The sequence below is a fragment of the Primulina eburnea genome, chromosome 3, assembly GCF_022965805.1.
Source record: "Primulina eburnea isolate SZY01 chromosome 3, ASM2296580v1, whole genome shotgun sequence".
NCBI lineage: Eukaryota > Viridiplantae > Streptophyta > Magnoliopsida > Lamiales > Gesneriaceae > Primulina > Primulina eburnea.
This window is the reverse complement of record NC_133103.1, coordinates 9,365,787-9,381,569: the sequence shown is the minus strand read 5'-3', so window position 1 is coordinate 9,381,569 and position 15,783 is coordinate 9,365,787. Positions and strand designations below refer to the sequence as shown.

Here is a 15,783-nt window from a genome sequence, read left to right as displayed (position 1 = left end):
CATATTTAACTCAATTAGGTACATTTATATTTTAAGCCATAAAAAAGAGAAAAAAAGAAGTTAAAATACATTATGTTACATTTTAATCATGAAAGACTGAAAAATATATTTGATCAAGATATATGAATCGATGATTTTAATTATAAGATGTCTACAAAATACTGAATAAAAATCGCGTTGTTTCGGTATAGTTTGATAATCGATTCGGTTCAGTCGGCGATGTTATCAAATTAATTGAATCTAAATATTTAATAACCATAAGACAAATTTTTATTTACAGTTCCAATTTACCATTTAATTATTATTTTTTATAATACATATGGTCCATGTATTACACTTGGAGCTCTCGATTCCGAATCTTTGCGCTCAACGTTATAAGCAAAAAGTAATATTCGAATAGTTCTTCCAATTTCTCTTTGCTGGTAATATTTGGTTTGGATGTTCTACTTTGTTTATGTCCGATTTTTAGAGGCCAACAATATGCTTAATTTATCATGAAGATAAACATTGACGTCAAGAATAATGTAATTGATAAGATCAGGGTAGTGGCTCATTGCTCTTACTTGTACTCATGAAAATGACAAGGGTTCGATCTCTCCCCCCATCCCCTTAGATTAAGGTTCAAAATAATAATAACTGATAATGTTTTTATGTATTTTATGACGACTTTGTCTTAGATATTTATAAGAAAATTATACATATCTAAGCAATAGTACTTCTTCGTGTGATACACACTCTGCGTCTATTACCGTCTGCAATAACAAAAAAAGTTTTCGCTCCATATTTATAGAATATTCATGTACAAAGAATGCAAATTTCAAGTCATTTGCTCACATAATTCTTGAACGGTCCATAAAAAAACTTCTTTGTAAAAGGGTGGGTAAGCGATACCGACTAGATCGGGGCTGGTTAGGGATATTTTTTAGAAAAAACTTCCACGAGACTTGTTTTGCTTTGTATATTTTCTTTCTGGTCTACGCAGTAACACATGTGAGCAAATTACCATTGGATGTCCCAGGATAGTATGAATGGCAATCTTTTCGTCTTTTTTTTTAATCTCGTTTTTTGAGCGGTTTATTCAGAATGCGCTACAAGTAGCTGCAGCAGGTTAAAAGGTTAAAAAAATTACCATTTGAGGAGATAAATACGAAATAGTTGGAGAAACTCGTCAATAACAGCATCAACTCGAGAATTCAGCACCTATTTGGATTTGGATACCCCCGTGTAATTTAGAGGAGAAAGATCATGAACGAACCTCCGAAAACCCAGGTCCGTTTTTCTCTTTGCAGGAACTCGGCATGCCGTATCAGAAAGTTCTCTTTTCTCTGTTGACGTGACCCATGCTTAAATTTTCAAGTTCTTGTTATATTTTGATTTGGGAACGCCGAAAGATCCATTTTTATCCGATCCCATAACTGATTATGGGTTAACTTGATGATCAGGTGTCATTGCGTGGAGCAAGCGCGAAAGAAATTACGAGGGATGCATTACTGGAGAAGGTTAACCAAGAAAGGGAGCTTCGGAACTATACCAGAAGAGCCAACGCTGCTGCGTTGTTTATTCAGGTCAAGATTTGATTTTGTATCTTGAAAATGAAATTCAGCCTGATTGTTTATTGGGTTTTTAGTTATCTTTTTTTACTCCCAAGTATTTTAAAAGTTTGAGATGAATTCAGAGGGTGTGGAGGCGGCATTATGAGATCAAAATGGTGGCATTGCGGCTGCAGCAGGAGTGGGAAATAAAGATGACTAATCGTGCGAGTAACCTAACCAGAATGCAGATGTCTGGCCAAGTTTTGAGACCTTTTCTCTTCTTTACTTCCTATTTATCAGTTAGACGTGGGAAGATCGGAGACAGAGATAGAAGTTGTATGATAGATTGCTTCCGAATTGTTCTGGAAAGTGTAAGTTTGAAAGGTACGCAATCTTTGCTTTTCCTGTTGTTTTTATGTTATCTTAAGGCTTTCCATGATGATTGATGATATTTATTATTTAGGACGACTTATAATGATAAGTTGATGTGTTTTCTCACTATTCAGAAAGTACAAACTTTGGGATGATTTATTTCATGAAGCATTTGCGCGTACTGGCTGGTCACAATATGACACTGGGTGATCAAATTAGGGGTGTTTTCAGGAATGATTATTTAGAACTATTTCCCATTTTATTGGCATGCTGCTCCCAATACTTATCCGATGCATAGAATAATTTGTCGCCTTTTTTACGGCTACGAGAATGAGAAGAAAATGCAAGTTTGAGTGTTAGTAAATTACTACTTAATTGTTCTTTTCAATTTGGTCTGTATCGATATTGAAATTAATTTCGTGTGGATAAGTGTGAGGAATGACAAAAAGAAAGTGAAGGAAAAATTGCAATGTTGTGCTGTTTATGCACTGGAATCAACTAGGAGAAGATAATGGAAAACCAAATTTAGATATTTGAGCTTTTCTCTCACTCGCTTACCTAGCGAGTATCTGGGACTGCAAAATATTCCTTACTCTTGTTCCTCTTGCTTCATCTTTTCTAGGAAACTATTTTCATACCCGAATAGACTTCCCTGAAGTAAGTAGGCATTCTTGCTTACGTATTTGCACTTAATTTGGAAACTACTCATCTTCAGTGAACATTTCTGATGTGCACTTTTGTTGAATTGAAGGATATTGGTTATTTGGGACTCTAGTGAACTTTGAGAATATGATACTAAACTATAAGTTGCTTTTTACTAGATAACTACTAGAGATTCCCTTGATACCCTCGGAACAGCATTGCATTGGAGAGTGAGGTGATAGTAATTTAGTTTAGATAATTGCCTTTGGTTGGTTTTATGATTAAATACTACTATCTTTGACTTACAGATGCGCGTCAGAATTTCTGCTCAATGGCAACTGATAGCACCGAAGAGAGAAAGATATGGTTTCATCAATCAAAGAAGCTGATTTCCCTTTGCTTGTTTATTTTGTCTGTGTTCGACTTCTTCAACAAAGGGACTCAAGATGTTGTCCTCACATCACTTGCTATGCGATTAGCAATTCTTTTAACTGATCCAAAAGGTTGGAACTGCATTGTTGATGATAACCGCAAGGATGCACTTAACGCAGTGAAAAGTCTAGTACTGTTTATTGGAAGCAAAAAAAGTGGCTTGTACGATTGCATTAGGAAATTCATCTGTAAATTGGAAGCTCCTCTTTCTTCTCTAGAGGTGTACCCTCGTCAGACAGATGATAGATTCTTGATAATTGCCAGTGCTGTAACTTTATCTTTACGACCATTCCACATAACAAACATGGATGAGAATGATAATGGCATTTTGGAGTGTGCTGTCTCACAGTATTGTGTTTCAATGATGACGATACCTTGGTTTCCTCAACGTTTACCTACAATACTTGTGCCTGCTCTGAGACACGAGTCTGTATTATCACCTTGCTTCAAAATATTCCTGGTAAGAGCAAGCTAAAGGGGAAATACCCCGAGTGACTAGTAGAAAAAATATTAAATGCAGTTAGTAATTCTGAATATTTACCTTTCTGAAAATGTTGTGTCTATATTCTATTAACTTGAGTGCCAAGTCCATATTAGCATCTTGCTTCAGGATCTCACTGGTAGGATCAGACTTAAAGGGGAAATACCCTTCGTGATCAAGTGTTAAATACATCAAATGTGTCTTCCTTGCAAAAAAATGCTCAAGTATTTTCTTACTTCTCTAATCATAGGTTCTCTGATTAGCTCTAAAATTGGAGTGACAAAAAGTATATAATTTTTTTAAGCAACTTGTAGCTTTCCTTGATAAATATTAGGGTACTGATCAAACTATGGCAGTTTATGGCAGATCTCAAGAGAGAAGATTTTTGAGGAAACTTCTGAGATCACTCAATCAACGGTACCCCTCAACTCCAGAAAGATGCCACAAATCGGTTGGGCTCTTTCAAACATTGTGTATCTTGCAACAGCATGTGACATAAACTCTCCGGAGTCAGGAAAATTTGCTGCAGGATTAGACTATGCTTTGTATCTCCGTGTAGTTATTTTACTTGCAGATAACTTATTGGCTTCACTTGAAAACTTCAGCTTGATAATAAGGCAGAACGAAGAAATCGAACCTGATAAAGATACTTCGGCTGAATCTGATCTTCTCTTGGGTGAAACAACTTGCGGGTTCTCAAAGTTCTCATACATGGATCATTTTATGCCTGCTTGTAAGCAGTGGCATCTGAAGAAACTCCTAGATTCGGAAAGAGATGCTTGTCTATATGAGATCAATAATCTGCCATCGGGCAATCCTGAGTATTCACGGAAAGTCGAATTGCTTGATATTGCTTTTTATTATTCGTGCATGCTTCGACTATTTTCAACCTTAAATCCTGTTCTCAAATCTTTGCCGCTCCTCAACATGTTGTCATTTGCCCCTGGATTTGTTTTGAGTTTATGGGAACAACTAGAGAAATGTCTTTTTCCGGGAAAGAATCAATCTGCCTCTTCAAAATCGGTTTATACAAATTCAAAGTATGGAGGGAATGCTGATATAATTTCTGAGAGAAGGCAGAAGAAATTTATTAGAGATACCTGGCAATAAATGGGTCAATGTGTTGCATAAAATTACTGGAAAAACATCAGCAGATAATGATCATGCAAATACAGTCAATGGTCAATCCAACATTAGTCAAATTGAGGAACGTCCTGACGAGTGGGACGTAGAGCTCCTAAGGCAGGGTCCTGGGGGCATATCAAAAGATATATCATGTCTACTTCATCTTTTCTGCTCCAGCTATTCACATCTATTGTTGGTTCTTGATGATATGGAATTCTATGATAAACAGGTTTTTTTTGGCCTAATTAGTTCAATGCAATTGTTTACTGTGGACGTGATAATGTGTGGTGACTTCAATTTGATTGACATTATAATGTTACTAATTAGGTTCCTTTTGCACTGGAGAAGCAGCGAAGAATTGCGTCAACAGTGAATACACTTGTATATAATTCTTTGTCCCGTAATATCAGCAGTCAGTACCGACCTCTTGTAGATTCTGCTATTAGGTGTCTGCATTTATTATATGAAAGGGACTGTAGGCACGGATTCTGCCCTCCTTCATTGTGGCTCTCCCCTGGTAAAATTAACAGGCTGCCAATTGCTGTTGCAGCCAGGACTCATGAAGTTCTTTCAGCTGCAGATGGAGCTCCTTCCTCAATGATGGGTTCTGTTGTTACTACAATGCCACATGTTTTTCCATTCGAAGAGAGGTAAGTAAAATATCAAAAGATGATCCTTACTTCTCATGGTTGTGTAAGTATAGTATTGGTAGTCAGAATACTATTTTTCTTTACTATGCTAATGTGATAATTTTACCACTTCATAAGGACTCCTGGGAGAAAGAAATCCGTTTTTTTTTGAAAAAAAAGAACTGACTTCTTAGTTCTTTCTCCCAGGTGTCTATATGTAGTGGCAAAACTATGTAGATGATTCCAATAAAGGTTAAGTGAGGATATAACCTATTCTATCCATGTTATTTAAGCTAGCAATGCAATTATCAAATTACTCTCTTAAGGGTACCATCACTAATAAAATGTCTTTTTTTGTCGCATGCACCACCATTACTTTTAGTAGCATTGTCTATGAAGATATATTGTTGAAAGTTAAAACATAAAGGAAATCACATATATTCTTAACTCTTGAGGATGCATCATCCTTCATGGCTTATCTTTAAATCAGTCCATTATAACACTCAGATGTAGTATATCTCACACCACATGCTTGGTCATTACTGGAGAAATTTTTTAAATTTACACTTGGCATCACGAACTTTAAAAAGTGAAATTATTCCCTCTTGAATTTGATAAGGAATGAATGATATGGGATGTTATTGAACATGCAGGGTGAAAATGTTCAGAGAATTCATTAGCATGGACAAAGTGTCCAGAAGACTGACTGGTGAGGTTACTGGGCCTGGTTCACGAACAATTGAGATAGTAATTCGTAGGGATCATATTTTTGAAGATGGACTGCGGCAATTAAATTCACTTGGTTCAAAGTTGAAGTCTGCCATCCATGTTTCATTTGTCAGTGAATCTGGCCTTCCAGAGGCTGGCCTTGATTATGGTGGATTATCCAAGGAGTTCTTGACTGATGTATCGAAATCAGCCTTTTCACCAGAGTGAGTCTTCCCTGTAGTGTACAGCTGTACTCATGAAGTTTTCAAAGTTACCCCCTTTCTGGTTTTCTGTAATGACTGCATGTTATTCAGGTATGGGCTGTTCTCCCAGGCTTCAACTTCTGATAGACTTCTTATACCTAATACCACTGCAAGATTTTTGGATAACGGAATCCAAATGATTGAATTTCTGGGACGTATTGCTGGGAAAGCATTGTACGAAGGAATACTACTTGATTATTGTTTTTCACATGTTTTTGTGCAAAAGCTGTTGGGCCGCTACAGCTTTCTGGATGAACTATCAACCCTTGATCCCGAGCTTTACAAAAACCTTACTTATGTTAAGGTAAATGCCTACATTTCTGAGAACCTAAAAACTTTCACCATTTAATGTATTATTACCACTTTAGCTTAGTGTTTTAAAGGGGTATGGAACATTATAGGTAATGAGCGGTGGTAAACTCTATCCTCAAAGTTTTTTCCCTCAAACATGAGTTCCATATGATGTTTCAGACCTCACTAAACATTAAGGTGAATTTATGTTTTATCGGTTTGTGTGTTCGTTCCACCCAGCTATTCCCTGCATGTGTTTTATGATAGAAGGTTTTTTTAGTCATGTTCTGTAAAAGGCATACATATTTTGTGGATGTTCAAAGTGGGTGATAAGTTCGCTGGGGAAGAGATGTGGGTTCCCCATAAGTGGTAACAGTTGGAATTTATCGAATTCATTTTAAGAGAAGCAAAAGGACAACAAAAAAGTAAACAGTGTTCTGTACATGAGAGATGTGAGGGTCATTATGGAGGCTGCGATGGAACATTGGTGATTAGTGAGGTTTTTTCATGTTATGTATTCTGGGAAACAAGAAGATTAATGTCGGTATGTTGTGGTGAAGTTTTGCGCTCATCCTTAGCACAAAACAGATGTTATTTTCCAATAAATCATGATTATCACCATTCATTCTGGCATGAAAGAAGGTGATTTTGGCATTAGACGACGTGAAATTGATGTTTATCATTCATCTTTTCTACCATGAAAATCAGCCTTTTATACCTTGGTATTTGGATCATCTTACTTCTCTTCTTTGAGCGATGTATCACTGTTACTAATGAAGTTTCATTTATTTTTCTGAATATCTGATGAAATCAGTCTTTGTCTCTATCTGAGTTCCACCTCAGTATGCTTGTTTTTTGGATCCATCACGCTTCTCCTTTGGGCGATGTACCTCTGTTGCAATGAAGTTTCATTCTTCTATTTTTAATATCTGATGTCATTAGTGATTTGGATATGCAGAATTATGATGGTGATGTTGAGGAACTAGCTTTGGATTTTACAGTTACTGAAGAATCACTTGGAAAAAGACATATCATTGAACTGAAACCTGGTGGCAAGGACATCTCTGTGACAAATGAGAACAAATTGCAATATGTTCATGCAATGGCAGACTTTAAACTTAACCGACAGGTATCGAAAAGAACTACTGTAATTTCGCTTTTAAAGTATAATTTTAATAGCTTATGACCATATTTCCAGTTCTGAATTGCAGATGCTTCCTTTTTCAAATGCATTTTATCGAGGGTTGACGGATTTGATTTCCCCATCATGGTTGAAGTTATTTAATGCCAGTGAATTTAATCAGGTAATTTCCCTCTGAGATATCATTGGTTCTTCTATTCATTGACCATGTTTGCTATTTTTATTCATTGGATAACTTAGTATTTTTCTTTGAAACTGATTTTCCATTTGATGTGCACACGAGTACCTATATAAGGCAATGGTATTTATCTGGTAGTGCATTTGTTCATATTCATTTACTTCTGTATTTGTTGTTGACTTTGGTATTTTGCTGCTGATTTTCGAGATAAATGTTTTTTACTTCATGGGCTTTCATTTCATTCTTCTGTAAAATTTTGTTTTTCAGTTACTTTCAGGTGGAAACCATGACATTGATGTTGATGATTTGAGAAAAAATACTAAATATACTGGAGGTTATAGCGAAGGAAGTCGAACGGTTAAAATATTTTGGGAGGTATGAGAGTTTTGATTGCTCTCCAGTTATTCCATTGAAAATTTTATTTTCTACTATATGTGATGCCCATTCTTAAAAATTCAGCTTCCATCAATTTTCTTATTTATCACTGGGTGTTTGCAAGGTAAATCCATGGTGTTTTAATTTTGAAGAAAAAGGTTGAGGACCTCATGTTCTTGGAAATCCTAGAGTTAGATCCTCCTATATACTATAACATGACTGTGCTGAGAAAAGTGAGCTGCTGTGTCCAAAATATGTTCGAAATGCCTATTTATCTTGCATGTAGCTTTTTCTTCTTTTTGTGAATTTTCAGACCGATTTATGACCATAGTTGTGAAATTCTTAATTCCGAGTGATGTTCGGAGTGAGCATATGACAAGGTAAATGACAAGATCAATAATGCTGATTAAAATAAAAGTATTAAAGTGCTCGTTTTAGTTAGCTGAATTTAGAGGTTTATTTTTTATATAAAATCTTACATCTTGCATTAACAAATTATTTTATTAAGATAATCGATAATCTTACCTAGGCTTAGTTCCTTCAAATCTCATTACGCCCACTTCTATCGCACGTTGTGGTCAAACAACACCCACGGCATCTTTGATTTCTTTTAGATTTTTGTTGACTTTTTTGAAGTCATGAGAAAAACACACCATACAAGTGCTCAAGGAAATAGAATTATTACTTACACTTGTATCAGAGCATCACATTATTATCTTGTTAGATTATGATGGCGCTTGGGTAATTCTTTCTACTTGAGTGAAGTTCCTCAGATCTTATTGCTTGAATAATAACAGGAAATACATGGAGTATTTGTTGGAAAACTCTATCTAACTAAAACCCTGAAACCGTGGAAGCTTATCTAAGAAATCTAATCAACTCCAGAATTCAAAATACAAATAAACAATTATCCTAACTATTAATTTATTGGATAATGGATAATAAATTAATATCTTGTTTTCAACAGTTACTGTTCAAGTTGTTGCCTGCTTTCAGATTACCTTTCGTTTTGCTTTTGTCACAGGCTTTTGCAGGGTTTGAGCCAAGAGAACGCTGTATGCTTCTGAAGTTTGTAACCAGCTGTTCTCGAGCTCCTTTGCTCGGGTTCAAGCACCTTCAGCCTGCATTTACTATTCATAAGGTATCTCATTGGATATTTTTTCAGAACCTTGATGAAGATGTTTATCAAATCCAGTTTGTTTATTTAGTTTTTCATGGATTTATAATATAACTTCAGCTACGAAAATTTTCTTCAGCTGACTTGCAGTTTACATATGCGAAAGCTATGAAAAAACTATAGGGATTCACGATGAAAATAAAGTGAATGCAAGTATTCAGGCTAAAAAAGTTATTTTTAATATAGGTGGTCTGTGATGTTCCTCTTTTGGCGACTTTTGGAGGCCAGGATGTGGATAGGCTTCCATCAGCTTCTACATGCTATAACACTCTCAAGGTACCGTTCAAACAGCCCATATGCATTCTTGGATTTACTGATGTTACAGTGTTCATTTTCAGCAACATGTTCTTGCATTATTTTGTCGAATCAATTGCAGTGTTCATTTTCTGCACATTTTGTTTATCCATTAGCGGTTATCTGATGGATTATATATGTTATTTTCTTGGGCTTTGTATATTATATGCAGCTCCCAACATACAAGCGGCTAAGCACTTTGAGAGCAAAGCTTCTTTATGCCATCAATTCAAATACAGGATTTGAACTTTCTTAGAAGTTTCTGACAACTGTAAGGTAGGCACCTTTATATGATATGGAACTTTTGAGTTTTGTAATTATCGTCTCTCGTTCCAAGAAAATGTTATAATGCTTGATAATATTTATATTGAAAATTATTAAATTTGCCCTTCAGCTATACGCAACTGTATATCGAATACAAGCAACATTACGAAGGATTGGGCAGCTTAATATGCTTCTCTTATAACATCTCTGCATCGATCAAATGAAGGGAAGAGGAACTATTAGAATTTTAATTAGTCTAACAGCATGGAAGTACGTATTGAAAGATAATAGAAGTGGAACTAGGGGGTTGCTGCACCTAAAAGGTGGTCCTAAGAGATCAGATCAAATCCTTGTTGGAGTAAACTTTGGGCCAATATTTGGTTAGCAGCTTCTGAAGGGTGGAATCCATCCCAGAATAAATAATGTGTGGCATTTGAACATGTCCCGATCGACCTTTCGTTGCAGAGGAACGATGTTTCAATCGTGCCCGTCCCACAGCAAGCTTTCCTCGAGTCAAAGAATCCTGGAGAACATTATAAAGTTAGTTAGGAAAAGTGGAATTTAAATAAAAATGTTACAGGAATTTTATCATCCTCTTTATTTGGTGATTTGGGGCAAAAAATTAAAGATGCTTTTAACACAGCATACTGTCATTTTCCAATTGCAGATGTTTATTATGCACCATACCACTATCTGTTGGCTTTGCAATCATATCCATCAGAGGGTTGTAAATATCGAAGACCACGAGTTTCAATCCCGGTAGCCTGGTCTTCAAATTTTGAGATGTGGCGTTTAACTTATTGTTGAATGAAACGGCATCTTGATTCAGCCTCTCGACACACTGATTGCTTCCCAAACCGAATAAAGTAATTGCTGCTGGCAGGCATCCTGTTGGTGGTAGAGATGTAACTCCTATTCTCCTTGCTCCCAAACGGTACAAGTTCTGTCAAAGAAACATCAAAGAAACATTGTTGATATTGTCCATGTGAAAGAAGCCCTCACTATTGGAAGTGTCACAGCTATTTAATTATCAAATTATTATAATCTTCAGTCAAAATTCAAAATTTCCATTCTAGTTACTGATCTTTATTGTTCACTGTGTTCACATTTTATTTCCTTTAAGTTTCTTCGTGAATTAATATGACGAAAGATATTCGAGAAATTGTATCATTTCATGTAACCTGGATGAAACTAGAGTAGGACTTTATGAGTATGTTTGAGAACTGATCGGTTGTGTAAGCTTGGTTGAGAATTGGATTAATATAATAATTCTGAATAAAATCACTGCTCCCTGAACTTAACAGATGGATCCCTCCTGAGAATGTAGCATTTCCTTTATCCTTTCCCACCAAATTAACCACGTTACGCTGCCATTCTTTGTAGTTTGCTAGCTGCTGTGTCAACGTCACAGTGTGCTGTAAACACGAATTAAAGTAGAAATATTGTGAAAAAAAACACAATGCAATTTATGTGGCTCGACCATAAAGACCTATATATACAACACATATACAAATAGCTAAAACTTTATTAATATCTTTTTAGTTCAGATTGAAATCAACATTTCTGTGTATATAATAGGTGAAATGACACTATGATTAATATTATCCGAACTCTCTTGTGTAGTTAAATTACGATAAAAGCACACCGGATATATTCGAGCGCTAAAAATATCGTGTATGATTGTATCATATGTATAAATTATTTTCTAAGACATGTTTTGATTAATTACACGATGTCTCAAATCTTACAAATAACTGTGCTGTGTTGTCGTAATAACCCGAAGCAGCTGAAGCGAAGTTGACACCATTAAGGATGTTGCTCCCTTTGGCTTCTTGACTGAGATGTGCTGGTGGATATGAACTGAATCCTAGAAACTCAGCTGTATATACAAATAATATATGCATTAGCGAACAGGCCGAGTAGCTCAAAACATATTGTGCTCGAGCTATACATTACCTGTAAAATCGGTGGCGAGTTTTCCATTGCAGAACCTTCCTGTAGGTGTGTGAGTAACAAAATCTCTTCCATAAGGGAGGAAGTTTGCCTTGATTAATGTTGGCAAATTGTTATTGTTTCCCGCATCAGCCACCGAATCCCCGAATATGCAGAGGGCGGGAACAAGGGGATCGCCATGAACAAGTGATGACACAAGAAGAAAACCACATAATATGTAGCTCAAGAATCCCATTTTCACTTACTTTGCACCTACACTGATGGATACTACCCTCAAGGTTTGTTTCTTTCTTGCTTGTGGTATTCTTAATTTTGCTGGCTTTTATTTGGAGGAATGATCAAATTGTGGTGGAAGTGTGTGTGTGTATTTACTGCCGGTGATGCATGTCTGATGCTTGGCACATTTTGGAGTAAGCAATAGCTGTGTCTGTCTGTGTTGCAATAAAGTGACACTTTTTAATATGACATTAAAAAGAGAGACGACGTCAGTTTATTTATACGAGGACAAAAGATTTGGTCCAAGAACAAGACACGCATTTTTAGGAAGTCGAGGGAAATTTGGCTGATCTAAGGCATGTTTGAACAAAGATTGGTTTTTACTCTTTCCTGATAAGCTTGGCAAATGGATAAGACTCTTTTAATGAATAACAAACCAAAAGAATTAGTGTACCTCAGGCAGTTTAAACAATGTGATTATACATGGAAATTACCAAATGCTTTTGCTTTTTTGGGAAAATTCAAGTTTCGATTTGGACACTACTGGAAAGCCGCCTATATCGTAGAGTATGAAATCATCCGCTGTTTGCTCGACAAATAACGAAGATTAAGAATAATTTATATAATATATATTTGTCCTAAAGTACTATGAAAAACGATTTCATTTCGGAGATGTTAATGGGGTAGAGTCAGCTGAAATCAACTTTAAAAAGATTTAGCTATTCCAGAGCCACCATTGGGCTAGAGTAGCGTCTAGCCTCACCTGATTTTAGAAAAAAAAATTGACAAAAAAATTAATAATATATATTTTGCAGTCTCGCCTTGTTATATTTTTACTCACTAGGAATGTACACTTGCTATCCACGTAGGTGACTATTAATGAAAAAAATAATAACGAGAATTAGATAATGTTTAAAGTCTTTTAAATAACATCATGTTTATAAGTATTTATCAATCTAAATATATCGAAACACAATATATAAAAGTACATCATGATTATAAATAATATATATTCACTTATTTATATGACATTTTTCAATCCGCGACATAATACAGCTCTCTTAAATGATAAATCAACAAAATTATTTTTCATTCAAATATAATTCAAAATGAAAAAAAACAATAAAAATAAAATTAACAGAATAGTGAATTTTACCAAAATCAAAACTAAAATTGACTTAAATAAAGTATACATAGACAAACGTCAAATAAAATTCTCTTAATTTACTAAATTATCATAATAATGTTAAAATAAAATCATTAAACTTGTTTTTAAGGTAAATATCACTTTTGTTTTTACTAACTTTAAACACATTGCGGATTTTATTTAATTTCTATGTTTTTTTAGAATACATATTATAGATAATTAATTTTATATCAGAATGAATCATTTATAAATTAATATTGGTGATTAATAATTTAAGAAAAATAAATTTTAACATAATACCACTCGAATAAATATATATAGTAAAAAATACATATATAAATAAAATAATATGTAATACTTAGTTAAAAAAATTTATATGTAAACTTGTAATATATAACAAATGATAATAAACTATCAATATAATTCATATTTATTATAAAGATTATATTAATTAAATTTTTTTTAAAGATTATATCATAAATTTAGTTTAAAATTTAGAAGAAAAAAAAAAGAAGAATGTGTATTAATATCCAAATATATCTAAAATGGACAATGAATCACAAAAATTGAATAAGAAATGTAAATAAATAATTTTTTGTCATAAAATTAGAAAATAAAGAAGAATATGAATTAATGTCCAAATTTATCAAAGATAGACAATGAATTAAAAAAAACCCCTTAAAAACCATATTAATTTGCTAAATAAAATGAACAAGGAAATGTAAAAAAATAATTTTTTTGGCATAAAATTTAAGAAATAAAGAGGAATGTATATTAATGTCCAAATTCATTTAAAATGGACTTGAATTAAAAAAACCCTTAATAAATTGACTAAGAAATGTAAATAAATAATTTTTTGTCATAAACTTTAAAAAATAAAGAAGAATGTGAATTAATGTCCAAATTTATCAAAGATGGATAATGAATAACAAAAAACCCTTAAAAAGATATATTAATTTAATTTTCTAACTTAAATGAACAAGGAAATGTAAAAAAATAATTTTTTGACTAAGAAATGTAAATAAATAATTTTTTGTCATAAAATTTAGAAAATAAAGAAGAATGTGAATTAATGTCCAAATTTATCAAAGATGGACAATGAATAATAATAAAAAAAAACCCTTAAAAAGACATATTAATGTAATTTGCTAACTTAAATGAACAAATAAATGTAAAAAAATAATTTTTTGACTAAGAAATGTAAATAAATAATTTTTTCTCATAAAATTTAGAAAATAAAGAAGAATGTGAATTAATGTCCAAATTTATTGAGCAATGAATAACAAAAAACCTCTTAAAAGACATATTAATTTAATTTGCTAACTTAAATGAACAAATAAATGTAAAAAAATAATTTTTTGACTAAGAAATGTAAATAAATAATTTTTTCTCATAAAATTTAGAAAATAAAGAAGAATGTGAATTAATGTCCAAATTTATTGAGCAATGAATAACAAAAAACCTCTTAAAAGACATATTAATTTAATTTGCTAACTTAAATGAACAAGGAAATGTAAAAAAAATAAAAAATTGACTAAGAAATGTAAATAAATAATTTTGTCTTAAAATTTAAAAAATAAAGAAGAATGTGAATTAATGTCCAAATTTATTAAAGATGGACAATGGATAACAAAAAAACCCTTAAAAGACATTAATTTAATTTGGTAACTTAAATGAACAAAGAAATGTAAAAAAATAATTTTTTGAATAAGAAATGTAAATAAATAATTTTTTGTCATAAAATTTATAAAATAAAGAAAAATGTGAATTAATGTCCAAATTTATCAAAGATGGACAATGAATAACAAAAAACCCTTTAAAAGACATATTAATTTAATTTGCTAACTTAAATGAACTAGGAAATGTAAAATAATAATTTTTTGAATAAGAAATGTAAATAAATAATTTTTTGTCATACAATTTAGAAAATAAAGAAAAATGTGAATTAATGTCTAAATTTATCATAGATGTACAATGAATAACAAAAAAACCCTTAAAAAGACATATTAATTTAATTTCCTAACTTAAATGAACAAAGAAATGTAAAAAAATAATTTTTTGACTAAGAAATGTAAATAAATAATTTTTTGTCATAAAATTTAGAAAATAAAGAAAAATGTGAATTAATGTCCAAATTTATCAAAGATGGACAATGAAGAACAAAAAAACCCTTAAAAGACATTAATTTAATTTGCTAACTTAAATGAACAAGAAAATGTAAAAAAATAATTTTGTTGGCATAAAATTTAAAAAATAAAGAGGAATATGTGTTGATGTCCAAACTCATTTAATATGGACAATGAATTACAAAAAAAACCCTTAAGATAACCTAATAATTTAATTGACCAACTTAAATGAACAAGGACGTATAAAAAAATTCACAATTGAAGTGGTATATTTATATGTATGTTAGATTTAGGCCTAATGGCACACCCCATTTCTTTGATATTTCACACATGATATTTCTCTATTTGATTATCTATATCTCCTTAAACAGAAACATAATAACACACAAACATACAAATTTTTTTTTTTTTACACAATGAAGGAAAAAAGGATCTAA

At 32.7% G+C, this 15,783-nt stretch overlaps 2 protein-coding genes across 2 annotated transcripts; one reads left to right on the top strand and one right to left on the bottom strand.

Annotated features, from left to right (window-relative positions):
• The first annotated feature begins 875 nt into the window (after positions 1-875).
• Positions 876-10,987, top strand: LOC140826117 (E3 ubiquitin-protein ligase UPL7). Its single transcript, XM_073188254.1, is given in 16 exon segments — positions 876-1,269; positions 1,443-1,565; positions 1,676-1,916; positions 2,855-3,438; positions 3,826-4,560; positions 4,562-4,813; positions 4,912-5,234; positions 5,867-6,145; positions 6,236-6,488; positions 7,434-7,604; positions 7,687-7,779; positions 8,062-8,169; positions 9,194-9,310; positions 9,533-9,622; positions 9,813-9,916; positions 10,572-10,987. Coding segments are annotated over 15 exon segments (3,477 nt in total). The 5' UTR covers positions 876-1,245; the 3' UTR covers positions 9,897-9,916; positions 10,572-10,987.
• Positions 10,035-12,309, bottom strand: LOC140826118 (GDSL esterase/lipase At5g03820-like). Its single transcript, XM_073188255.1, has 5 exons — positions 11,861-12,309; positions 11,653-11,783; positions 11,086-11,319; positions 10,592-10,847; positions 10,035-10,427 (listed from the first exon to the last, which is right to left on the bottom strand). Exons 1-5 carry the CDS (start codon positions 12,090-12,092, stop codon positions 10,234-10,236), a joined length of 1,047 nt encoding a protein of 348 aa, XP_073044356.1. The 5' UTR covers positions 12,093-12,309; the 3' UTR covers positions 10,035-10,233.
• Between the last annotated feature and the right edge of the window lie 3,474 nt (positions 12,310-15,783).